This window comes from Vidua chalybeata, chromosome 9 (genome assembly GCF_026979565.1).
Source record: "Vidua chalybeata isolate OUT-0048 chromosome 9, bVidCha1 merged haplotype, whole genome shotgun sequence".
Lineage (NCBI taxonomy): Eukaryota > Metazoa > Chordata > Aves > Passeriformes > Viduidae > Vidua > Vidua chalybeata.
Genome location: NC_071538.1, coordinates 7,344,053 through 7,370,252, shown reverse-complemented (window position 1 = coordinate 7,370,252; position 26,200 = coordinate 7,344,053). Strand labels below are relative to the sequence as shown.

The following is a 26,200-nucleotide window of genomic DNA, read 5'->3' as shown; positions in this document are numbered from 1 at the left end:
CCTTTTTGGATACTTTTCTTCCTGCTTTGCTTCCCTGTGACTGCCCCTGTAAGTGGTCTTTGGAGGGCAGGCTGTATGCTCAGAACATATGTGCAAACTGGCCGGAGAACAGAAGAGGACAAAACCACTCTGTGTGCTATTTAGATTAGGCAGTGGATGCTTCCCCCGTGCCTACTCCTGTGTGCAGGATCCAGGCTGCACCTACTGTGCATCCACAGCCCTTCCTCTGAGCTTTCACTTGCTCTGCTGAGGCACCCTGATGTCTGTCTCATGTGGAGACTTTGCTGGGTGTAAATCCTCCGTGCTTCACCCACCTGGGTGTAGGTCCTTCGCTCTTCACCCGCCAGCAGCACGACCTCTCCATTCGTGGCACGTCGGGCTGGCAGTGATGAGCAAAGGACTCAGCTTTGTTTATTTTACAGATATTTCCTGCGACCAAAGGTGCAGCACTCTCCTTGTACGTCAGGTGTGACAGCCAAAGCAAACCCCAGCATTAATCCCATGTTCCTTGTGCTGTACTCCTTGAGTCTCACATCCATTTACCTGCACTCGAAAGCTCTTGGGGAGCTCTCCGACCTAAAAAGGCTGGAGTCTGCCAGAAAAGATGAATTTCCTTTCACAACAGGAAGGCTTAGGAAGTAAAACAAAGCAGACATGTAGTAAATTACTTCTGCTTTTCAAATACCTTTTGCGGTATCCTCCTTACCATTACTTTATCTCAGCACTTTCAGTACATAACTCTTGTTAACTGAGAAGAAGGGCAAGAGAGGATAAAGATGATGTTAGTACGAAAATAAGGCAACATCACACTGGCTTTGAACTCCTGCACAAAGCTGGCCTGTGTTCAGTTCTGTGGCAGCTCTGCTTGTAATGGGGGTAAGCCATAATTACAGGTATACGTTCTTTAATTCCATAATAAGCAAACATTGAGTTAATGTATATCTGTATTCTTCTTATGCATTTTTTTTTTAATGCATTCTCTTGATCCAGTCCAGGAGTAATGATCACATTGTGCTCCCTCAGTCATCCTGTGGAACATATGGATGGTGTTTGCCCAGTCTGCTTCCATTGTGTTTCTACAGCGTGGCGTGGAAAGAAATGTTTAAGATGCAAATTCAGAGTATCCTGTTGGATTCTTTACTTAGGTATTCTACTTGTTTCTTTACTTAGATCTTCTGCTTTATTCTTAGATCTTCTACTTGTATTTCCACATGATAGTTTAGCCCCTAGAGGACAGTAATCCCAGGAAAGGTACATGTTTGCACTCCTTGCACTTCTTGAGGTATCTGAAGAGACAAACAGCTCTGCTTTGATTGTGGCCTTGACCAGCTTGGTTTGCAAAATGGCTGGAACTCTGTGGTCCTTTTTGCACTGAGAGACTGGTGTGGCTGTTCATGTATGGTCATCCCCTTGCCCCAGCTCCCCCCTGGATGTTCTGCTCCCATTACGCTGTGCTGGGCCTTTGTGTGTCTTCACCTTGAAAACCCCAGGAAACAAGCAAGACTTTCAGTGCAGAAACCTTAAGGAATTAGTAATACCTTATGATAGACATAGCCACAGTTTTAGGGGCTTGTGAGGCTGGTAATTTCACATGAACCTGCAGAAAGCTGGAGAGCTCCCCATTAGACTGCTGCACTCATCTGTGGTGGTGGTGATGCTTTTAAAGTCAGCCTCATGATTGCTCACTAAACCACCCGGGCTACTGCTGCTTGTTCTCATGCCACCATCTATGGGACTGTCTGAAAACAGTTTCTGAGGAATTTCTGTTCAACTGAGGAGCTGAGAGCTTATTTTGGAGTATTTCCCTTGCAGTGTCAGTGACCCCTAACTTAATGGTGCCGTGCCTCTCCCCATGGCTGGTTATGGAACAACCACATGCAGGCAACCAGGGCAGAACTTGTTTCAATAATGCTTTTCTTAAATCTGGCATGGGCTTTCTCCTCAGCATGCAAGAAAACTTCTCCGTGTTTACTGAGAAACTTTTATTTATGCCATATGCATCAGAAAAGCTCATTCAGGCATAGTTCAGATGACCACAAGAGTTTGTTTTCAATGTCTGTTCGGAATTACATCTTGGAAATTCGAGAGAAAGTGCTATAAGGGAGATCCTAGATAGTTTTCTTTATTCCCTAAGCACAGTTGTTGCCTGGCACTGCCTGGAAGATAAAATTTTATGTGTGGTGTGTCCCAGCATCAGTGATGCAGAGTGTGTCTGATCTGTCCTCAGGCAAAGGTCTGTGGGCTCATCAAAGGCCTTGACATCGTGCACTAACTCAGAGCCCAGAGAAGTTTTCAATGATTGTGCTGCATTACTGCCAAAGATTCAAGGGACTGACTGCAGAAAAATATGATGAAAAACACGAGAACCATGTATTATACAAAATAAGGAATATAAAAAGAATCCCTTTTCACTGGGAAAACATTCAACTTCAGACCTGGAGTATTCAATGTCAAATAATTCTCTGGCACTACTTTTCAGTGACTTGCTGCAGTGGGCAGTTTTCACTGGGTCATATCTAGACACAGGAATTTCATGATCTTAATTAATTTCCTTGAGCTGAACTTTTTGGATAGTCATAGGCCTACAGAAGAAAGACAAAGCCTAGGTAACATCACTTTTCCTTAGACCAGAGGAGGTCTTACATCCAGGATCTCTGCCAATTGTGTTTACTCAGTATTTCCCAGATGTGACTTTGAAGTGCCCTCTGGTTCTCAGTGTGTGGGGTCAGGCAGTCCCAGAGCTGTTCTGCCTGTACCTGCCTCGTGCAGCAGCTTCATTACACACCTCAGCACGTCTCCCAGCAGGCACCGCTGCCATTTTTTCCTCCATTGAACTTAATATCTAAAGACAGTGGGAACATTTCACACAGAATGGTTCAGGCTGGAAGGGACCACAGTGGGGTCATCTGGTCCCACCTCCCTGCTCAAGCAGGGTCATCCCAGAGCACAGGGCACAGTCTTGAGTATTTCCAGTGAGGGAGACTCCACACCCTCTCTGGGCAGCCTGCTCAGGAAAGAAGTTGTTCCTCACGTTCAGGACCAACTTTGTTCTTTAACATGGAATTCAACAAGGCCCCACATGCAGGCAGCCACCTGAAAAGCTGACTCCAAGTGAACAGGTAGATGCTTGAAGTGAAATGTATGATGGGAACACACTTCAAGGAGCTCCAGCAGCTGCAGGATGCAGAGCTTTCCTTAAATGTATTTTTTTTCCTAGAGTCCATGTGTTGCTGTATCCCTGCTCTCTGCATTACAGTATCCCATCAAAACACAAGCTGCCCAGTGGTTTTCAAGAACATAAGATTTTTCTTTTCTTCTAAGAGCAATAACACTTATCAACTTTTACTGAAATACCATATCAGCTCCTTGTCACTGGCAGTCTACAGTTCCTGCCGCTAAAAGTTTAATGCATTTTCAGGAGCACTTAGGCATCAAGACTTTGATATCACAATCTGTTAGTCACAGGTGCTACATGATAGGTTTGTGTTAGCACATTATAGATCTTTTATCAGATACTGCACAAAATGTGTGTGTTTCTCTGCCAGGCAATCAGAATCAGGCTGCTGCATAGCTGATGAGTTACTCACCAATATAAGTTGTTGTTTATTTTAAACAGAACTTTCCCAGAACTGCACCTTAATGGATAAGTTAAACTCTAATTGGTCAAGGCCAGTGAAGACAAGGAACTTAATGGAGCCAGGAAAAACGCAGCAGGTCCGTGGTGGTGCTTTGAGCGTTGTCAGTCTTTCACAGTGGCATTCGTCAAGTCGAGTGATTAACATTGCTCATTTGCCATCACAGACAGAGTCATTTTGACAGCAAATTACCACTGGATCAATAGCTCAGCTTGTCTTTGGCAATTCACGTGGTAGCATGAGACCTGTGACAACATGCCATGCTGCTAGCAGTGCTGCCTCAAAACCATGGAAGGAAGTTGGAGGTAGGGCAAGAGCTGCTCACCGAAGTCAGTTCAGATTGAAAAGTTCTAGATGTTTTCCCATCCCTCCCAGGCTCCTTTTATTTTAATTTTTCCAGATGCTGGACAACACAAAAGAACTTGGCCATGGGATTCAGCCTAAAGTGTACTTTCCATTTTTAATAAAATTAGTAATCCCATGCAAGTGTTGAAGCACATGCCTCAGCTTTGCTGTAATCCCCTGAGGAAAACATCCCTTCAGCACGGTCCCGGAGAAGTCGGGCGGTCGGTCAGTGTTGTGGCTTTGCTCCTTGCATCTAGTTCCAGATGTCAGGAAATGCATCATTTAAAAATGGAGATGGAGCCGTAGGAGTTCTGAGTTGAAAATGCAGAAAGAATTCTCCTGTAGTTATCAAATTAAAGCTGTTTTTGACTGGCCTGGTGCTAACATCACCCCTATGTGCTGCTTTCACTGACCTCAGTGGCCGAGAGAAAAGCAGATAGCAGATCTTTTGTGCACTGGCACAGTGTAAGGTCACCTGAGGTATTTCTGTCACCAGACACAATTCACATCACCTGCATCCTTTTTCAGACATACAGGAAGGATTTCCTGCACAGAAAACTATTCCCTGACAAAGGCTGGAGCAATGCTTCCCAATGAGAATGGGATTCCTGGCATGGCAGTGCTGTGTTGGTCATCCATGGGCCTGACCTTCCTCAGACAATGTTGGTGGCCCAACAACATTTTGTTGCCACCCATTGTTGATCAGAGAATCAAAGAATCCCAGCATGGTTTGGCTTGGAAGGGATCCCAAAGCCCATCCAGGGAGGGATGCCGCAGGCAGGGACAACTTCCACCATCCCAGGTTGCTCAGAGCCCCATCCAGCCTAACCTTGGACACTTGCAGAGATGGGGAGTCCTCAACCTCTGCCCACAACAGCCCACAAAATGTAACTTAAAGCAAAGGCAGTGGTGTGTCTTGGGCTTCACTTTTAAGTGAAGTGAAAACTCCCACCTTCCTTGGCACTGAGACAGAAGCAGACAATTTCCACAGGTGAGCTCTGAAAGACAGAAGCTCTTCTGGATGACTGTGTCTGTGCATTCCTTGCTGATTTTGGGGTCTGTCAAACCTGAATTCAAGCCTGAATCTTTGTGAGCTCCAGACAGGTCTCCTCTGACCCAGAGATCCTTGAAGATCATCTGCTAGTGCAGCATGGGGCTGTTTAGTTGCAAAATGGCATTAAACACATTAAAAGTAGTCTTCCAAAAATTGAACTAGTCTTCTTGTTTGCTTCTGGGACCAATTCAGGATGTTGACTTGGATCTATAAACTCTCCTATAGATTAGATCTTGGTTGGGAAATGGACTACATTCCTTTCATGTGCTGTCTTAGCAGTTGAGATCAGCAGACTTGCTTTTTCTAATGTGTTTGGGAAGCAGAAGCAATATTTTATCTCCTGTGGTATGCTGCTGGTATAGAAATGTTCAGGCTTATTAATTCTTCAGGACACAGGAAAGTCTTCATCACCTGTGTAGGCAGTCATGGGAAAGGACCCACTGCAAAGATTCCATTGAACTCTTTCTTTTTTTTTTCTTTTTTTTTTTTTTTTTGAAAGCAGCTGGAAAATATTAGTAATCTTCAGAGCCAATATACAGTACATATTGAGAGCCAGTAAATGATGCATATTATTGCAAATTCCTGTGCACTTCTGCATTTTATAAAACAGATAACTAAAATACTCACCTAGCCAGATAGGCTCCCCCAGGGATGCACATTTCCAAGCAGAGGACAAACCAAAAACACAGAACAGAACAAAATTAGCCAAATAGAAGGGCTAAGTGTTTGAAACAAATGGTTTTAAGATCACTGAGTAAGGAGCATGATCTCCTTTTGCATCAGTCAAGGCAACTGTGAAACTTTGTGAAAGAAGCTCACCACAAAACAGATGCTGGGCTATCTTAGGTAAATAAGTTACAAAAAATAATAATAAACCCCCCCACACACACTTTTTACAAAGCACAGCTGTGTAAATATTGCATGAGACAGGGGAGAGGGGGAGAGATGTAACATACACCCTTTTTTTATGCAGAAGTTCTGCTCTGGGCACTGTTTATTAACATTCCCAGTACAACCATCACTCCAGTGCCGAGCACACAGTGCAGCTACTGTACTCCCTGCACATGTTTGATCTTGGCTTTAGAGGAGAAAACAGGCTTTATTTTAAAGGAAACATTTTCACCCAAAGATAAAAGGTGCAAGGAGAGGTCTTAGGAGACTGGAGGAATTATAGGATCATGGAATGCTTTGGGTTGGAAGGGACCTTGTCCCTTGGGCAGGGACACCTTCTGCTCTCCCAGGCTGCTCCAAGCCCCATCCAGCCTGACCTTGGACACTTCCAGAAGACCAGGAAGGTCTGGACCAAGAAGACCTGTACAGGACCAGGTGCAGGAAGAAGACCAAATCTCATCTCTTTTTTTCCATTCTCTTTCCCACACCTTCTGCCACGCTGACTTTAGATATGCTCCTGCTTCTGCACCAGGTGAGGAGCAGTTCTCCTTAATTTCATTGTGCTGGATGCCTACTGCAATTTTCCTGCTCCTCAACTGCCAGGTACAACACATTCCAGCCTACAAAAATCTGCCCACAGAGAGGAACAAATGGCTCTTCTCAGCTAGACCAAAGGTTCACCTAGACAGGCAGTTTGCTGTCTCTGACAAGAGCTGGTGGTGGACACTTAGGGAAAGATAACAGTAGGAGAGGCATCCAGTGATGCTTTTCAGAGTACAGCCTCATGGATTTTGGCAGCAAACAGCTTGGCCTCATGAGCCAGAGGTTTTGTTCACATCTTTGTGATTGACTGCCTTCAGTGAGCTTTCCTTTCAGAGATGTGCTTTTAACCCATTCTTTATTTTGGCCTCCACAACATCCCGTGGCAGAAAGTTCCAGTTTTACTCAGTGCTGCATGAGGAAGAACCACTTCTTTTGTCCGTTGCCTGATCATTTTGCTGGATGCTTCTTAGTGGTTTTCTTTTTCACTGCCAGAAGTAGTGAATAAATCATTCCCCAGTTACTTTCTTTACTTTCCTTCAAGTTAAGTGCTGCCCCAACACTTTGACCGCAGCAGTCAGCGAGCACAGGGAAGCACAGAAATCCATCTCGCAGCCTCTCAGCTCGGGTAACAATTTGGCTCAGTGGCTGCAGAGCCATCTTATTCCTGCAGAAATGTCTGTGTGCTGTGACAGCAAGCTGTGCTGTTCACCCAGAGTGGGTTTTCTGTGACTTCCACCCCAGAGCTCACAGTGTGAATGCAGTTGACCCCCCAGAGAGCCTAAAGAAGGGATGATGTTTTAAGTTCTCTTTCCATTTCCAGCTTCAAAGAAACTTAAATCCCAGCATCTAGCGTTGCTACAGCTCTGTTCTGGTTCCATCTTGCTCAGGGAAGAGCAGGAGATCCACAACATCCTCCACCTCTGCTTGTCCTCACCACTCCAGCCCAGCCCTACTGACATCATCCTTTCTGCTCTTCCCTTACATCAGTGCTCGCTGCTATTTTTAGTGTGATATACACCAAAAAGCATAACATAAGAGATCCTCTTGCTCAATTTAGCTGGAAAATTATAGGCTGTTTTACTGTTTTGTTCACAGTCTTCATTTGCCTCAATAGATTTGCGTGCAGATCTTCGAACCCCAAAAAGCCAGACAAGTCAGGTGGTACTTACAGCTCCAAGAGCAGCACTCTGGAGAAAAATGGGACTGTTTTATCTCAACAAGGGCTGGAGGCAAAGTCTTGGGTTCCACTTATAGGAGGGAAATAATTTTATTAAAAAAAAAAAAAAAAAAGTAAGGATTTACAATCAACGAGATTTGAAAAATATAAATGTATGGATTATCCTTCTTCGCATTTAGTGTTTTATTGCAGCAGCCCACGTTTGTCTCCAGGAGTATTATCCATGATGCAGCACACTAATGCACTACCTTGCTCTGAACAGGAGAAAGCACTTTGGATGTAGTCCAGGTTTAACCCTGTCTTAGGGCTTGCTTTTTTACTTTTAAACAAAATAGCAGCAAATGGAAGTAAAGCATCATCCTGACTCTTCCTCGGAGCGTGGCCAATCCTACATGTGAGGAGCAGCTTTGAGACAGAGCGTGATGCTCACTCCCACTTGGTTCATGACTCCTCTGCCTCTCTTTACCCTTTCAGTCCCTACAACCCACCTCTGTTCTCCATCTTTGAGTGAAATTCCCCCAACCACAGGTAACCTAAAGGTGCTCTGCAAGGAGCTGCTCCTGGTCAAAGGGACTGCTCAACATCTGACATCACACCGATCCCTGAAAAGACCCCTGTCATCCAGGCAGAATTGCAAATTCTGGCTGCTTGGAGGTTTTAAAAATTAAAATATTCCCCCAAACAGCTGTATTTCTTATGCAAATCCCCCACCAAATGGTACCTTGTAAGTATTAAAGAAACTGTTTGTCCTCTGTTATAAAATGATCATCTAGAAACCCATTAATTTGGGCTGGGGGGAAGGTTTTAAGAGGACAAAGCAGGCTTACAAACCACATTTCTCCCATGCCCTGTGAACTGTTGTGCTATTGTGATTTTACAGTGCTATTTCTCTACTTTTGCTGGGTTTTTCTCTTTAATGTTATGTGGATAACCCAGAACAAAAACTGACCCTCAATTCTGAGTAAACAGTGGCAGTGACTGAATAGAAACTTGATGTCAAATATACAACCACCCTGGGAAAGTCAAAATCCATTGCTTTCTCCTCTCTTCCAGTTGTGTCCTCCATAAGTGTATTATCCATAAAATTAGCGATTTAAAAAGGCATCAAAACATTATTTTTCATATTCATAGCATCACTTTAAAAAAAAATGGTTAAAAATCGATTTGCTGGCCTCTTGGGGAAATGCTGTAATGTTTTTGGCTGTCTCCTACTTTCTGCTGCCAGCTAAAAGTACCATCTGGCTCGTTTAGGGCCCTTTTCCATATCAGGTGCTTCCAAAATTCTCCCCAACCAGAGGATTGTTTCGTTGGGTTGCTCTGCCTGCTGAGGCATGTGTCCTGGGCTGGGAATCCTACTGCTTCTGTTCCCTGCCATCTTGCTGACAGTGGTGTGTGTATGTTTGGGCACGGATCTTGCTGCCTCTCTCCCGAGGACATTTGCATCATTGTCAGCTGCACATATTAAATTGATATGCAGGGCTCAGAAACACGTATCCCATCTTTTGTCCCTTTGTTTGTGCAATTGTTGTGGTTTTAATTCTTCTTTGACACCTGGAATATCACAAAGCTGCTGATAATCTGTTGGCTACTAAGGGAAATGACATTGATAGAAGGATAATGTGTGTCAGACTTATATCTCGATAATTGCAGACACACCCCGAACCCTCGCAGCCCAGGGAATGAATATCCTAAATCCATTATTAATTTGGAGAGTCGCATGTGGCAGTTGGCTGTGGTGTCATCCTCTCGCTGCAAGAGTCACTTGCAAGGGATTTCAAGGCAGTTTGGGTCGATCCTGCATGGCTGTGTGGATTTGTGCCTCGTACGAGTCGTTTTTGGTGCGTCCTTGCTGCCATTTCGTGGCAGCTTGAGGAGCTGTGACAAAATGGGGTGGATGTCCTCACTCCTCACGGGAGGAAGGCGGCTCCCCACGTGCCTTCTCCTGCCCAGGACTACCAACCCAAGCAGCTGAGAACTGATGTTGTGTACGTGGCACCAGTTGACGGCGACACCTCCTCCTCGGGACCCTTTGTTTTTCACATTTACCAATTTACTTGGAAATAGAAACACGCCCCTAAAAGGATTTATGAGCAGATTTGAAGCACTGTAGTTGCAAAGTCCAGGCTTGATGTGATGCTGTGGGAACAGGAAGGGTGTTTTGGAGCAGCTACTGCCATAAGCTGTCTTGTCCTATTTCAAAAATGATCTGTGCCATACACTGCTGACTTTTCCTGTCCATCCATTAAAAAGTGAATTATGAAGAGTGCTGAGACAAACAGATAGGAGTTTAACCTTGTTAGTAAATATCAGGTAGCTGATATATACTGCTAGAATGTTACATCACAGCCTCGCTCTCCAATATAAGTTTATGAAATTATCTTGTTACTGTATAAACTGCCTTGGCTGGGTACATTCTTCCAGAGGGTTATTGTTTGCTGGATGTTGGCACAGTAGCATGACTCCGAAGAGTCAGTTCATGATGTGGTGAATTTTAAAGACTTGGGAGATGGCCATATCTATTTTTCAGCAAAGGAATGAAAGCTTTTTTCCTTTTTTATTTTCCCCCCCCTCCCCCCAAGGTATTAAAAGGTTCAAAACATGTGCTGAAATGAAAAGGAAATAATAACTAAAACCTGGATGGGAAGTAGTGCCCCAGAGTACTGACTTTGTTTATTTGCTTGTTTCCCCCAAAATCTTAATATTTCAAGTACAAGTTAATATTTTAAATCAAATAAACCTGTTCTGTGACCTAGTAAGGTACTTGAACTACTATCACACATTATTCATTTATTTCTGTGTGAGTGCAATAAAAATTTTACAAGCTGTAATCTTGTTCTTTTAATAGAGAGAAAACTATGCAGAATATGTTGCTTAGAGTATTAGATAAGCTGCAGTATGTTAATCAAATATTTTCGTGATATGAGGGCAGTTGAGAAAACAGTACAATTTTTGCTAATGGCACTGGTAAGTAAACGGATCTATCATTACATTGTCATGAAAAGTGACATTGAGCAGAAACACCCTGCCAATCCCTAGAAGATAAGTATTTAATGTAATTAGACAGACACTGTCTCCTTTGTTGAACGTAGCATTAATCACCCAGAGAAGTCCAACTTCATATGAAATGGCTTTTTTCTGATATGTCTTTGTATTAGAAAGCTTCTCACTCGGTTTTGCCACGATGATATATTTGAAGAAATGACTGCAGCAGCTACATGGGTTTCCTCATGGCACATTTCTTGCTGTTCTGTGTTCCATAATATTTAATTCTTTTTTAATTTAGCGGTGTTGCATTATATAGCTGTGACTTGTTCCTAAGTCTAGAAAGCCACGTGCAATTGGAGCTGAACCTCTTTGAACCAGTGTAATGCATTCAAGTTATGAAATATAAAAGCAACACAAATAGCTTCCATTATGTTCTTCAGTCCTTCCTCTGTGGTGCTAGCACAGGTTCATTGTTGTGGCATAAGCAAAATGTTTCTTGCCTCAAATGCTCATCCATAATATCACACACAAAAAAAAAAAAAAAACCCAACAAAAGAACCCCAAACAAACAAAAAAAAGAACTTCTTTTTATGAAAATCTCATTGTTAAATGGATGAAAAATGTTGCCCCCTTCCAGAATTCATTGGCACTACATTTTTTATCCTCTTTTTTTTTTTTTTTTTTTTTCCCTCTCCTCTGTTGCTTGTAATTTGTACTGTGAAACGCTGTCTGGTTATGAACTGGTATCAATTTGAGTCAGTGCACAGCTGTGTCTTCCCACCTTCTCAGTGGTGCCGAGGGCTTTGAAGGGAAAGAAAAGGGTTTAGTCAGAGATGACAGCCAGCTTCACCGGGTAACAGGTGGAGGTCAAGTTGGTTTATTTGTTGGGCTGAACAGAGTGCAGAGATGAAAAATCTTTGCCATAATAAGGTTTAGGAAGAAAATGCTGACTAGTCTAAGCTTTGATTCCAGCTGACAGATCCTTTTCTAGTGTTCATTACTTGATTTCACAGTTCAGGCAATTTTAAGAGGCTTAAAATTATGTTTCTGCTCTCCTATAAAACTTTCCGATCACTTTCTAATTTTTGCTTTAAGTAAAGTTATAGGGACTCCCTGATATATCACTCCTGCCTGTAGACTCTTACAAAGTCAATATGCCATCAAAAATGTAAGGATAAGCTTTTTTTTTTTTTCAAACCCCTGCTTTTACTGATTCTTTTAATAAATGAAGTAAAAAATTCATGTGTAGGCACCAATTCGATTAGAAAATTAAAATTAAAAACTTTCTAAAAACCCCCCTGAACAGTGGATAGTAAACTAAGCAGGATGTTTAAGAAGCCAGTGTTCCTGTGTGGGAATTTGGGATTTCTAGTGAAGCACAGAGTGCTGAGTACCAGTCCCTGTGCTCCATCCTGAAAGGGAGCCACAGCCAGGCCCTGAGAATCAGAGCAGAACGTGCTGGCTGTGTGTGGCAGTGCTGGGACTGGGGTGACCACACACAAAGGGATTTCACCGGGCTGAGCTGCCTGCCTTTGGGTCTCCAAGTGCACCCTTCCCTGTGCCAGCTCCTGGGAGGGACACGGAGGCGTTTCTCCTCTCCCACCCTTTTTCTTCCACCACCACCACCTGCTTCCTACCTGCTGGAGTGGGCAGAACAGGATTATCTTTAGCCATTTGCTAAAATCTTCCCCCTCAGACTTTCTATTACTTCTGCATTCATTCTTTGCAGGAAGAGGAAACTCACTGGTCAAACCCTTGGACACCAGAATAGTTGCATGCAGTTTCCCAGGGAGCCAGATAGCTCTAAAGCTTCCCAGTGAGTGACAGTTTCTCTCTTCTATTCTTCTGAAACATGTGTTTTACACATATACTGAAAAATGTTAATATCAATTTACAGCCAGATCCTTGCCTTTTTTTTTTCTTTTTTTTTTTTAAAAAGGTTAAAAAATATCAAATCTCCCAAAGTATTTACACTTAGAGCACCTCAGCACACATGTCACTTTTTTTACGTAGGAAAAAGTGTTGGATGCTCTTATACACATAACATCATTGGGCTTTTGAAAGCTGTTAGCTCATTCTGAGTTAGTGGCAAGAACGCTGGACTTGCCAGCACCAAACTGCGAAACCTTTTCTGTGTGACTGGTAGAAATCTCATGGGGGTAGAAATCCAAAAAAAAAAAAAAAAAAAAAAAAGGGGAGGAGGGGGGGATGTAAATCTGTGCATTTGGATTCGAGCAACTTCAATAGCATGATATCAACTTTGTCCTAGAAGTCCTTGAATCACAAATCATTTGGGAGAGTGTTTTGGAGCATTAGCACTGTATGCTTTCCCTGGTTTTTTACTCTTTTCTAGGCGTCCATTAGTTCCCACTGTCAGGGAGAGGATTCTGGACTAGGTGGATCCCTGTAATCTGATTTGGCATGGCTATTTTTCTGTGTTCCTAAGCTCATGAGATCAAGTTATGTAGGATTATTTCATAATGCCAGAGCAGCAGTTTCTGAGGTTGGACAAAGCTATCTAGCAAAAGTGTCTGATAAAAGAAAAATCCTGTCCCATACTGTAGCTTTCTTGGTCCAGTGAAGCAGCATCCTCACACACACACAAATCTTGTAAAGTTGCTTCTGATAGCTCCCTGTGTCCCTTGGTTTTTGTAAGTTAAAGTGCCATTTTCCTTTTTACAGCTTAATTGAACCTAAATGCACCTATTTTCTGCAATGTAGTATTTTGGTAATTTCGCTATTTGCTCATAAGTTTTCCCTTAAGCAAACTGAAAGCTTCCCCTTTATCACTTCACTGGGCCAAGATTTCACACAGTATCCTGCTTGCTACAAAATATGATAGTGTTCTCTCTCACCTTGTTTCTTTTTTCTTCTTTTACTTTCTTTTATAAAATCAGGATATCTAAGAAACCCCGAACACCGCGGAGCACTTCATGGTGGGTGTGCTTATTCAAACAATGCCAATGCTCTCGTTCTCGGTGCACAGAGTTTTTGTGTTGGTTTGGGGGGGATGTCCCAGGTGCCCCCTCTGGTGTGGATTCTCCGGTGTCTAGTAAGGACAGAGCTCGTGCCAAGCACTTTGCCGGAGTGCCAGCGCTGGAGGGGGCACTCCCATGTCACCTCTGCCCTTGCCGTGCCTGTTTTCATGGAACTTGCAGGGGGATTTTCCCTGGGAGCTCTCTGCCTCTCTGCCAGGGGTGTTTTCACCTGCCCAGTGCGTGGCAGAGGGCCTGGGCAGCTCCCAGGAGCAGACCTGCAGGCAGCAGGGCCATCCAGGCTCCTCTGGAAACGATGCCAAAGCCAAAGTGCCGTGCTCTGCCTTCCCTCAGGGAATCCTGGAGCCACTGGGAATGCAGAGGGGGGGGGGGCTGACCTCACCTGTCTGGTATCACCTGTGGGGAAGTGGTTTCAGTCTCTCTGTCTGGGAGCTGCTGGTGGCAGGTCCCCAGTGCCATTCCAGTGTGCAACTGGACATGGACGTTTCCAGGAAGGAGCACAGCAGCTACAAATTATTTCTGGTGTTGTGGAGAGTTCAGTCCCGTGACTGTCACACACGGGCAGTCAGAGGGTAAAAACACCAGGAACCACTGGATACCAAAACATAGCAGTTCCATGAGTCCACTCTTGACCTGCCAAATTATAAATCCCTTGGTACAATGCACATGAATTCAGTTTGCAACTCTTTCTTCCTTTGGAATAACCTATAAACTCTTCACCTCAAATTGTGCAGAAATCAGGTGGCTTTACAGTCCGTGGTAAATCACCTGGGCTATTTTCAATCCTGACCACAGCTCTTTTATTAATTAAAACACATGTTCAATGGCACTGTACACAGATTAAATCTTCAAAACCAATATTAGCACCAAACTTAGTCTTGTCATCATAAAAGTCATTTGAAAACATTACCATGCAGTAACTGAGGTCACAAGTCCAGAAAATCTGCATTTTTACCCATCTCCATCTCATGCCTGGGGCGTTTAGCACCCATCATTGTTACATATAGCCTGGGTAGCCAATGATGGTTTGATGACATGCAAATAACGAGCAAATGATTTTTAAGAAAATTAAATAAATAAATAAAACCCAAAAAAAATTCTACTCCATCCTCTTCAGTCACTAAGATTCCCTTTAGTGTCACTCGCAATTTAGGATCCATATGCATCTTCAGGAAGATATAGTTGAAACATAAATCTATTCTGGGTCTTTTACTTGCAAAAATATCATACCTCAGCTATAATCATATGCAAAGACTTTTTAGAGGGCTTTGTAAATGCCATCCAAATTTATGATGGCATTTTTTGCCTTGCAGCTATAGATGTTCCATCCCCAAAGCACCCACATAAAGGTATATTCTCCTATGGATGGCTGCAGTTTGTCCCTGCTGCTATATCTAATCTGCCAAGTGTGCTGAAAAACTCTCAAGTAGCATTTGAAATGAAACAAATGTAGTCATGAATTTTAGACGAGATGTCTAAAGACGTCATTAGGAATTTTTTTTTATTTTATTCTTCTTGAGATATATATTTATACAATGGGAAATTACGCCGAAGCTGACATTAACTCAAAGGCAGAATTGAACTGTTATCCTGCTGTTTATTGCTCTTCTCATTAAAGTTTTTAAATATATAACTCATGAAATTATTTTTTGAAGAAATTGGTAAGATGTTGAGTACTAGTTTATTAGTTATTGAAAGAACTGCTTGGGTGGCAGAGCAGGAATGAAGCCTAACTTAAGTGACCTAAAACAATCCAGATGATGCTGTAAACACAGATACAAACAGACAAGGTAATACACTCTATGAGAACGTTGTACCAAACAATTATGGCAGATTTTCATGGGGTAGGATTTAAAAATAATTGTGAATATTGTAGTGCTTGGCTTTAAAATTTTGTAGGCAAAATCACTATAAACTGATATTTCTCCTTCGTAAATGGATATGTGCTCATTTGCAAAGGAGAAATTTCAACCTTCTTTTTCCCTAAGTGACATCAGAATTTTGATTCTAACTTGAATTATCATTTTTGGCTAAAAATTGCTGAGGAGTCCAAAAGCATTTAAAACCTGTGACCATTGAATCCATTTAATGCGCCTTTGGCACCTCTCTCTCTCTCTCTCTCTCTCAGTCCTTTTTGAACATTCTGGTCCTCATTTTAATCAATCTCTTTTTATTAAGTTCTTTGGCTCATTTACTTGTACGTGCATTTGCTTTATTTTATTTGGAACATTTCTTTTGTAGTGTCTTGAAAAAGAGTTGTGACATTTCTTTTGGATGGCTTCTTAAGTATCTGGCAGTCACCTATGATACGATGTTGATGGGTACGGATAGATTAGCTCTGTTTTCCTGATGATCTGTCAGATGTCGAGTTCTGAGGAAACTCGATGTGTGTGTTGGTGATGCATATGCAGCAGTTTGATAAGTGGATAGAGGGGGAGCTTTCATTTTTCTTCTGTAAAAAATCACTGTTTATTAAGCTGGATTTAGCCTTGTGAAGCGAGGTGCTCCGCTGGCAGGTAGTTAATCAGTGATCATGGTAACTCCGGCTGCAACCAGGGGAGCCAGTACCCATTCAGAACGTAGAAACTAAAGAGCACTTCATTAGGATGAGTGAATTTCCATCTGTGTTGTATTTTGTGTATACTGGAGCAATTAATACAGTAAACTGATGGATGGCAGTCAGTGTGATCGTATCTCGGCTGATGACAAAGTTTGCTCAGCACTAAATAGAACAGACTTACCATGACTGGCAGGAGGGTAGCCGTCAACGTTTCAAGAAGCTTGAAATTAAGAATTCCCCAGGAATTAAAAGAAAAAAATAGAGCAGCTGATCAGCCTTTCTGTTGATACTGATTTCAGTGGAATTGCTGGAATAATTCACACAGAAGGATGAAAATTCCTTGAAAAATGCTTCCCATATATCATTTTTTTTCCCTTCAACAGCCGACTTGTTTTTCTGCATCATCTGTTTGTTCTGCATGTTGTCGAGTTCATGGTCCACCTGGTAATACCTGAGCTTCCATGATTCCTTTTCCTAGTGTGCCTTGGGAAGGAGGATCCAGACCATGTTTCACTCATAGCTTTTGTTATGAAATCTCCATCAAGAGTCTAGTGGCAGAGAGCTACTGGGAATATTGGGGTAATTATCCAAAGGTCGTTGGAGATGAATATGAGCTGGTCTACAAACGTAGCTAACGAGAGATGGAGTTGTTGTGTGACATGTGTGCAGGTAGAATAATGTCAGTAATTAATCAAGTGAAATTGGATGGATTTTCAGGTGTAGATTTGGAGAGAAGGGGGATTGTTCTCCTCTCGCTATGACTCCGCTCACTCCATCAGAGTTAATCCTGATTTTTTTTAGTAAGGCACGTGGCAGGTACATGGAAAAGAGGTTCACAGATACTTGTTTGTTCTGGGGAGGATTTTGTGCATTCAATTCTCACGCATCATTTTTCTGGTCCATTTAAATATATATCAGCCTCATACATGAACATTTGAAGACCTTTAGCTGTACTCAAGGAAGACTCTTATGTGGTGCGTTTCTAGTACTGGCAAACATAAGGAGGTAGAGGAATTAAACCCACCACAATGCTCCAGTGCCCCTTAGAAGATGAGGAACACGAAGTTTTCCTGTGCACTCATTAAACTTGGGCTGGAGGTTTGCGAAGTGCAGAGTTTTGGAAAGTCTTTCTGCGGGACTTCAACATCCAATGGCTCCAGTAACCAGAGTCTCCCAAGGACAAGGATCCCATTTGCGCTTGCATTATGCATTTGAGCAGAAGGGTGTGATGCATGATGTGGAATGAACAAAATAATAACTCGTGTGTTTAGGGAAATGCCAAATTAATGAAAATTCAGAAAGCTCTAATGTTGAAAAAGCACACAAATTCCTTGACAGAAATACAATGCTGCTAACAGTTTCAAGATTATTGTTGTCTGAATTTTCTGCTTATTGTGTACTGCAATTAAAATTCTTCTCAACCAAAAAAAACAATGTCAAATTAATATTTCCTTTTGGAAAAAAATACGAAAGTACACATCTTGTTCCATTTAGCACCATCATGGTCTTTGATCAGGTTCCCTCTGTCCAGTGAATAAAACAGATTTATGTTAATGGGAGCAGGCTCAGACCATATATGTTTGGCATACATATAGAATCACATGAGCACAAGTACAGTAAGTTGAAGTAGCACACCCACTCAGGCTTCCATCTGCGTTTTATGCCATAAATCCCTTTATTTTCTTCTTTTATTTAGCAATTAACTTCTCCATTTATTCTGTAGTTAAAAGCTGCCATAAGATGAAAATAGACAAAGTCTGATTCTCTTCTCTCTCACTCTAAATAACATTCAGAGGAGACTCAGACCTGGATTCTGAAAGCTGTGCTTCCTAAAAGTGCCAGGTGTGACTGTAATTTGGACAAGAGTCCTATCCAAAGAATAGTAAGGAACTCTTTTAACCCCCACCTGGGTTACCCAGCCGTTGTGTTCTGGCTGTTCTTGTTTATTCCTTGCTCGGAGCAGATGGATGGAGAGAGGCAGGGAACGGGGAGGATCCTTGGCTCCATTCCCTATCCACCGGCCAGCGCAGCTGAGACGGGCTGGGGGAGATTGCAATTTGTTGCTGCCCTGCACCAGAGAGCAGAGAGAGGAGAGCAGGGACTCAGGGGTGTCCTTAGAGCTGGCACTGCCCCTTCCTCAGGGTCCTGTGAAGTGCTGAAATCTGGCGTTCAGTGCAGTGGTCCCCAGTAATCGCTGGCTCCCGGGACCAATGCTGAGGAAAGCTGTCAAGGCAGCCCCATCCTCCCGGGATGCATCCCCAGCTCTGCCCAAGCTACCTTCAACCTTAACTTTTTAATTTCCTGCATCCCCGAGCAGCACAGGAGGGGCCCTGCGGACTAGGGGCCGCTAAATGTGTTAAAACTCATTAGGTTTGGAGCAGAAGACCCTTAAAACTGGCCAAGAGTCTCAAACGTGGGTGCCAGAAATTAAACACCTAATTCAATGTTTAGCCTCCTACCTTTAGTTCCTTCCTCATCGTTAATATACACTGTGCCACCTCATAGGTGGCCTGATTTTCATAGGCACCAGGCACCCACAACTAACTCAAGTGTTGAGACTGCCCACCTGAGTGAGACTTGTAGAATTCAAAGTTTTTCTGGGTGATTAAACAAGAGTCCCCTCGCTCTCAGCTCCCGAAAGGAGCTTGGATAGAATGACCAGCACTGTAACATATGGCTTAGCAAGGGGAGGAAGAAAAGAAAATGAGTATTAGAAATGGATGGACTAAAGAATACGCAGGATATATCAGGCACATTAACCAAACATATGGTGCTAAATGAGATATTTTTTTTTAAATTGCAAAAAAATTGACATTCCTGGCAGTCTCAAGGATAATGTGACATGGCTGTGATAAATTTAGAAGAATGGGACATATTTTGGCTTGTTCTTGGAAACCTTTTTCTTGCATGCCGACTGTATTTCTTCTTTTATTAACCCATTCAAAGAATGTTTGAATTTTGCTGCTAGAGCACCATGCTAGCGCAACATAAAATGTGAATGATGCTAATTGCTTTGCACTGCCTAACTTTCTGTCATACCCTCCCCTCTTAAAGGACAAAACATGCTTTGGAAATGAGCTGGCAAGCTCATCTTCTTCTTTCTCCTGGTCAATATTAAGTGATGTAATTAAGCTCCTGTTTGCATATTCTTCTGAACTAGGAAGCAGCCATTTTTTTCTTGAGATCTGATGGATGTGATCACTCAAAATAAAATGTGTCATTACAAACCCCAAACAAAACAAAAACATGGTATAGTTGGACTGTTCCAAACCAATACATTTCAAAATACCCAGGAAAAAAAAATAAATAAATGAACCAAACTTGTGATAATAACGGCAATCAGAACGATAACAAACAAATAGAGCAAAAGTAGCAACCAATTATCAGCGCTTCAGTTTGTTTTTCCACTCAATTTCCCTGCATAGGGTTACATTAAAATCTCTGTTTTCACATGAAAGTCTCTGCCTCAACCTTAGAAAACCCATCCCCATATGAACATGACACTGCTCAGCATTGCCACACTCAAGGTCATTCATCAGCTTCTTTGTAGCTCCTCAAGTTCCAGTGTTTGGACACAATCACACAAACTCGCTGCAGCTTTTAACCATTTTCCACTCCCTCTGCCCCTTCTCCCTGCTGTGGTTTAGAGATGAGTCCTGCAGGGTATTTTTTTTAACACAGGGGTAAAAGAAAAGCTGTTTCATGTGTTTAGAAGCTTTATTATCTTTGCCCTGAAGAGGGTTTGTAGCCAGGTAAAGCAGGGAGCTCCTGAGCCACAGAGTTGAGACCTCTGTCACCTGCCCAGGGCTCAGGTAACTCATGTCCCTCCTGGCTCCCTGCTCATGGGCTGTACAACCTTGCTCTTGAAGCAGCTCCCATGCTGGAAAATTTTAGTGAACCTCCCCTGTGCATAAAAGTCTCTTGGACTGTCCATAATACTTTGTACTTAGCACTGGGGTTGACACTCCTTTGGTGTTTCCATCCCCAGTTCTTCCATCACAGGGAAATCTGGGTCAGCAGCACCATTAATTCCTTTGAGTGTCCTTGCCCTGAATGTGGACATGCCATGATAAGTTACATCCCACTGGAGCAGAAATTCAGCAGGCTGCACTGGAATATTTCGTTGAAACACCTCAGTTCAATCTCCTTTTCTCTCTTCCCCTGAAATTGAACTAATCTGTGCTTTTGTCCCTACTCCAAAGTCCCTAAGAACACATGGAAAAAAAAAACAGAAAAACAAACAAAAAAAACACTTCAACCCAATATTTTTCTTGCACCATAGTCAGTTCTAAGTTTTGACTTTTCAAATGTTAAGTCTGTAACCTTCCCTAAAAGCCGCCATAACAGCAAACCCTGCAGCAAACAAGCTTTGAGGCAGAAAGCTGCAAGTACCACACTGGAACTCAAACCATTCCCTCACTTTATTTAACTTACAGAAATATAAACTTCAAAGCCTCACTGAAACCATTAAGGCCTAGCAGTGCAGAGTATAAGGTACAAGAAGGCTCCTGCATGTTATGTTGCCATCAACATCCTAGGGACTATAAAACTAGTCTTATTAAATATAAAGTTAATAATATAGCCCAGAGATAATCCTGTCCAGGCCTCTCTCTTTACTTTTTAAACAATTAAATACTATAAAACACAGAGTTGAAAATTAAATTACTTTACTTTGCTAGTGGAAGTTCACATTACGTGATATTTTGCTTTTTCACCTGAAATCTCCACCTTTGTTTTGCTGTATCCCTACAGATATGCAGAATGCCCAATGGGCTGCATATACTTCATATACTTGAGTCCTGAAATCTTGAGTTTTCAGGATGCATTCTGATAATCAGAATACCCAGATGCATCTAGAACTGCAAAAATATAGGCTAGTACAGACAAACATGCATACTTTCCATGTATATACTGTAAAATTATTCCATCCAAGCATCTACCATACACAGAAAGGGCTCGGGTTTTAAAAGCCCGTTGCGATGTATTCATTCCATGAATTTTTTTGATACCACAGCTATGTTATGGCAACAACAGGAGTTATTCTCACCCTGTATACCAAACGAGTCAGATGAGTACCACAACATTTCTGCCTGTGCATGGCAGAGGCTTCACCCAGTGACAACTTAACTCTGATTTTCACTGGGAGCCTTTGACGCAGTTCAAGGGCATTGTAACAACTCCAGAATAATTCCAGTGCGGCTTCTAATATCAAGACATAAATGCCATTCAGCCTTTAAAAAATTAAAATTGAAAGCGAAAGAGAACCACATAAACGTATAACTCTCAAATACCTTTGAAGTCAAGAGAGTGAGGGGAGGAAGAGTTTGAACTCAGAGAACTCCATTCTCTGGTTGTGCCTTGAGTCGTGCGGCACATTTAAAAGATCCATTTGCAATAATCTACTAAACCAAGGAGTGAAAGACAGAACTCATAAAAAACCTGTAAAAATCCAAATGCTCCAGCTATTACAGATTTCTAAAAATAAAGCAGAGTAGGTTTCAGTAGCAATAATAAGCTGCATCTTGTCTGTATTTCAGTTTTATAAGAAAAATATGGCTGCCTTTTAGTACTCATGGCTCGGAGCAAACCATGGCTGCTTCTGCCTTGACAAAAACAAACCCCACAAACAAAAGTGAGCTTTCAGCTTGCTGTAGTGTCGCGTTTCATTTGTCCTTTAAGTGTGTCTAGCTGCTTCTGCACCCCCTTTCACAATGCATAGGCTGTCGTTCCATGACCTAGCATTATTAAATTGCACTTATCAATCATTCTTGCCAGGAATGCCATCGCCAACTACATTAAAGAAGTCAGAGAAGTCTGGTTTCAGCAGTCCCTCGCCTTCGCAGACCTCCTCCCTTGGAACGGCTTTCACACAGCACCATCGACCTGTCATTACAGGACCCAGAGGTGAGGCCTTTCCCGAGAGCCCCCAGGCATTGGAGGGTAGCCACGGCACCCCGTGGCCGTGCCAGCGCCGCTCCACGGAAAGCCGTCGCCACCTGTGACCGCCCAGCGAGGGGCTGTGCTCGGAGCCTTCACACCCAGGAGGGTTTAGGTGTCACCAGGCTGGTTCTGTTAGGCTGGGCTGCTTTTGGGAGAGCTCCTGATGACCTACCCGAGGTGGAAACGCTGGTTTCTGGGGCCTTGGGGTTTTGTTGGAAGAGGGTGGGGAAAGGGACAGGATGTGTTGCAGGGAAGTGTCTTCTGCTTGTGGCCATCCATCACGTTGACTCGGTCCAACTGCTCGAGACAGGGACCCATCCATCACTTCTGACCTACGCCTGTCTTCCAGCTCTGTGGATTTCCTTCTGCCAGTCATTTATTCTTGTGCTGCTGGTGTCAGTGTGCCTTGTTAGGGGACTCCTTTGAAGTTGGTTCCTGCAATACTTTGGCTGGTTTCCTTCTCAGTACTCTTCTGACTGACTTTCCAAGTAAAAGAGATGTCCTCTGGGTCTACATGTGTTTATACATTTTTGTTAGAAAGATGCATTTGCATTTAGCCTAGAAAACTAAATGCAATACGGAGTTCACGTTTGAAAAGGAACTCACTTGGGCATAGAAGAGACACAAATGAATGAATCCTCTTACAAACCTCTTTGGAAGATATAAAAATAGGAATGAATGGTTGTGACACGTTTCTTTCTGCTATGAAATTTTGTCTCATTTAGAGAAGATTATTAAGGAATTGGTCGAATGGTGAAGCATAAAAATGCATATTAGCAATTCATCCTAGAAATTATTTGGAAATGTCTGTTTGGCATCAGTGTGGTTTTACTGAGGGCAGCATAAACCAGGAGGAGCCTCTTTGTCTGCACATCCAGGTGATGTGGTGAGGAATGGTGGAGCTGCAAAAAGTTGAAGCAAGGTCAGACTTGCACTTCAGGAGGTTTGGTGCTTTGTTAAATCTGCTTATTGTAGCTTGATTTGTTGTGGTTAATCCATAAAAATTATTCATTACCCTTAGACATGCACCTAGATCGTCAGAAGAAATTTAGGCATCTAAGCTCTATAGAGATTTCCCTTGAAATCTGGATCCAAGCTGTCTGGCAAATATGTCCTCTTTTAAAAGCCTTGATAATTGGTGATACAAGTATGACTAATATGAAGCTTCCATTAACATTCTATTCAGTGCACATCAGATGACTCCCAATTCCTGTCTTTTAGAAGTTCAGCCTTTTAGATTTCAGTTGTTGATTGATTAGTTAATAGGCCTTTCTTTATTTAGCTGTGTTTTACCTCACACTAATTTTTTAAGATCATTGACTGCCTTTGTCTGCCCCTGTTTAGACCCTCTGTGCTTTGGATTCTTGTGTGGTTGAGAGAGGAAATGTCTCAGTGGTGAGGCCTTGTTTAAATCTCATCTACAGTCTTGTTTTCACAAGACTTTTTCTGTGCACTGAGGGATTTCTATTGGCTACGTGAGAAGAACATTCAGTGGGAGCCAGAAAAGCAAATAGAATTATTACAGTCCCACATTTTGTTTGTTTGGAAGGAGATGTTCTTTACTAACTCCACAAAGAAGCAACACAGCTTTTAAATCATCACGGTCCCTAAAAAGTTAACCAAAACTGTTCTTCTGCAGCATCATTTAGAAACATCTTCTGTTTTATGCTCGTTCACAAAGAAAGTCTCACTGACTTTCAGGAAAAAAATCCCTCTGAATCCTTCCATGGTTTCTTTAAGTGCCATCATCCTGAAAAAAATCTTGTCCCAGACTTCATTCTTTGTTCTTTTGGGACATTCCTCCTCAGTATTCTTCTTCCACAGCACATTGGCTGTGTTTATTTCCCTGCTGCAACAATCATTCTGTTAGTAAAGGGTGATATGCTGAGATGGATTATTTTCTGCAAATCCAGCTTTGTTCTTTATCCCGTCGCCTCTGGCGTACTTTAGGGACAGTAAGCAGAAAAGAGAAGCTTTTCAGGTATCAGAAGTGGCAACATAAAGAGTATAATGCTGTCATATAAGAGGATATAACTGAGAGATTCACTTCCACCAGTAGTTACTGGGAGTTGTGCCTCTGCAGAGATGATGGTACAGCACACACAGGCTACATTCCCTCTGGACACAGGTGCATTATGTAAATGGTCAGGGGCAGGTCATTCCGAGAGGTCTTTGGAAAACAAAGAGCAGGATTTAATCTCCATTCTGCAGAGAGATTTCGGAGGAAGGGGAGTTGTGAGTAAGTAGGTCACCATCGGAGTAAGCTCCTCAGCCAACACGACAATCACAAGGAGGTTCCATCTCCTTCTCATGTTCGTATGTGCAAGTTTATCACTTGGATGTGTGTATGAGATGCATTTGTAAAGCATGATCAAAATAGACAGCAGAGAAGAAGCTGTAGACTATTCATGGCAGGTGTTGTCATTGACAACCAGTGATTTATAACTTCTCGGGAATATTCCCGAATCTTTCACACACTTACAAACATCCCTTGGAATACACTGCACGTCTGATGCTGGGGTGTCCCAGGGTACTAAATGCCCTTCCCTGTGGTCCCCACAATGAGTCATTTTGGAAACAAAACTTCCTTGGAGGAGGAGTAAGATCCTTCAGAGGATTTCCTAGCTCTGAGGTGCTCCACCCAACGAACCCGTTGGAAAACCTCTGCTCTCATGGAATTGCCTGGATGTGCTGTGCTGTGGAAGGCTGTGCACTCGTTCCTGTCTGCACTGGTGCTGCTGCCAGTGCCCAGCCCAGCTGGGCAGTAGCCAGGAGAGAGGATCCGAGCTGGCTGACCAGCAGACCAGATGTGCAGCGAGTGCTGGCGCAGGGATGCCAATGCTTCAGTGACTCCTCAGTACTTCCAACAGATGGTGGCAAGATCCAAGTTTCTTTGGTGATAAGCTAGCAAAGTGATTCATGGAGCCTCACTTGATGATGGCAGTTTTTTGGGCATGACTCTATGAATGCACCATATGTCTTCTCTGGACCAGCGTGGTTAGGATTCAGTGTCTGGCAGATGGTAAATTGATCACCTATAGGGTGGCTTTATCATCACTATCAGTTTTAGAATTTATTTCAAAGCCTTGAAAATTCGAGCAGCCAGATCTCTCTCCTACTCAGGCATACTTTTGTTACCTGCAAATGAGATTATTTGGTGGTCAGCATAGCTCACCACAGCACCTCCAGCATTGCAAAGCCACCGTGGATTGCTGGCATCTCACAAAGCTTCCCAGACCACTTGAACTCTTCACCAGGCAGTGGAGGATTTAAATACTATGGGTGACAGCAGTATTTACATAAATGGTTTTAGGCTTCCATGTATTGCTACTTACACTCTGGTGACTTTATAACTGGAGCTGGCTGAAACATTAAATTGACCACGATCTTGTAAAGCCAGGATGTACAGCAGCCTGTGCTGCAGAGCATTCAAGCATTCCCATGGAATATGACAGTGTGGATCCTGCAAGCCAAAAAAGCAAGAAAGAAAGGCAAGGAAAGGAGAAAAAAAAAAAAAAAAACCACAAAAACAATGAGATGGTGTGTTAGGAAGATAAATGAAGGAGAAATACAATTACAAGAAGCAAGAAATACAGCACGAAGGCAAGAGCCCAAGGAAGGGGGTGTGTGAGAAGAAGGCATGAAAGTCAACCAGTGGACTGGTTTCCATTATATTAATTTCCTCCATAATTACCACTGCCACTTAGACTTTTATCAGGACAAGGCCTGCCAGGGAAATGCTGCAGCACAGTACTCTCTGTTCAAGCCAAAGTGGCAAAACCTTTATGTCACATATCTGGAAAGATATTGTGTCCTTCTCTATCAGAATCCTCCACCGGGTCACCAAAGTCCTGGTGCCTGCTCGCTGTCCTGTCAGCCAGCTCCAAGTGAATCAAAGTGATGGTTCCTGGTGTACATTGTACAAAGACATTTTGTAATGTCCCGTTGTGTACGAGTCTCTGTGGCTGCCTCTTGGTGCTGTCAGCTGGCACAGTGCTGTAGCCTTCTACTTCCCTCTGAATTTTGACAAAAACAAACGGGTGCAGCTTGACACAGATAGTGATGTCAGAGAGC

At 42.8% G+C, this 26,200-nt stretch overlaps 1 protein-coding gene across 9 annotated transcripts in view; it reads left to right on the top strand.

Moving 5' to 3' along the window:
* NFIA (nuclear factor I A) overlaps positions 1 to 26,200 on the top strand; it is a 249,925-nt gene that overhangs the window by 175,045 nt on the left and 48,680 nt on the right. For 3 of the 9 annotated variants that reach the window (XM_053951092.1, XM_053951091.1, XM_053951097.1), the window contains exons 7-8: positions 13,528 to 13,566; positions 21,962 to 22,090. The exons of 3 other annotated variants lie outside the window; for them this stretch is intronic. In XM_053951092.1, coding sequence (XP_053807067.1) covers positions 13,528 to 13,566; positions 21,962 to 22,090 — 168 coding nt within the window. Of the gene's footprint in view, positions 1 to 12,359; positions 12,447 to 13,527; positions 13,567 to 21,961; positions 22,091 to 26,200 lie in introns of all 9 variants that reach the window. 3 more of the 9 variants (XM_053951098.1, XM_053951093.1, XM_053951099.1) reach the window with 2 other exon arrangements.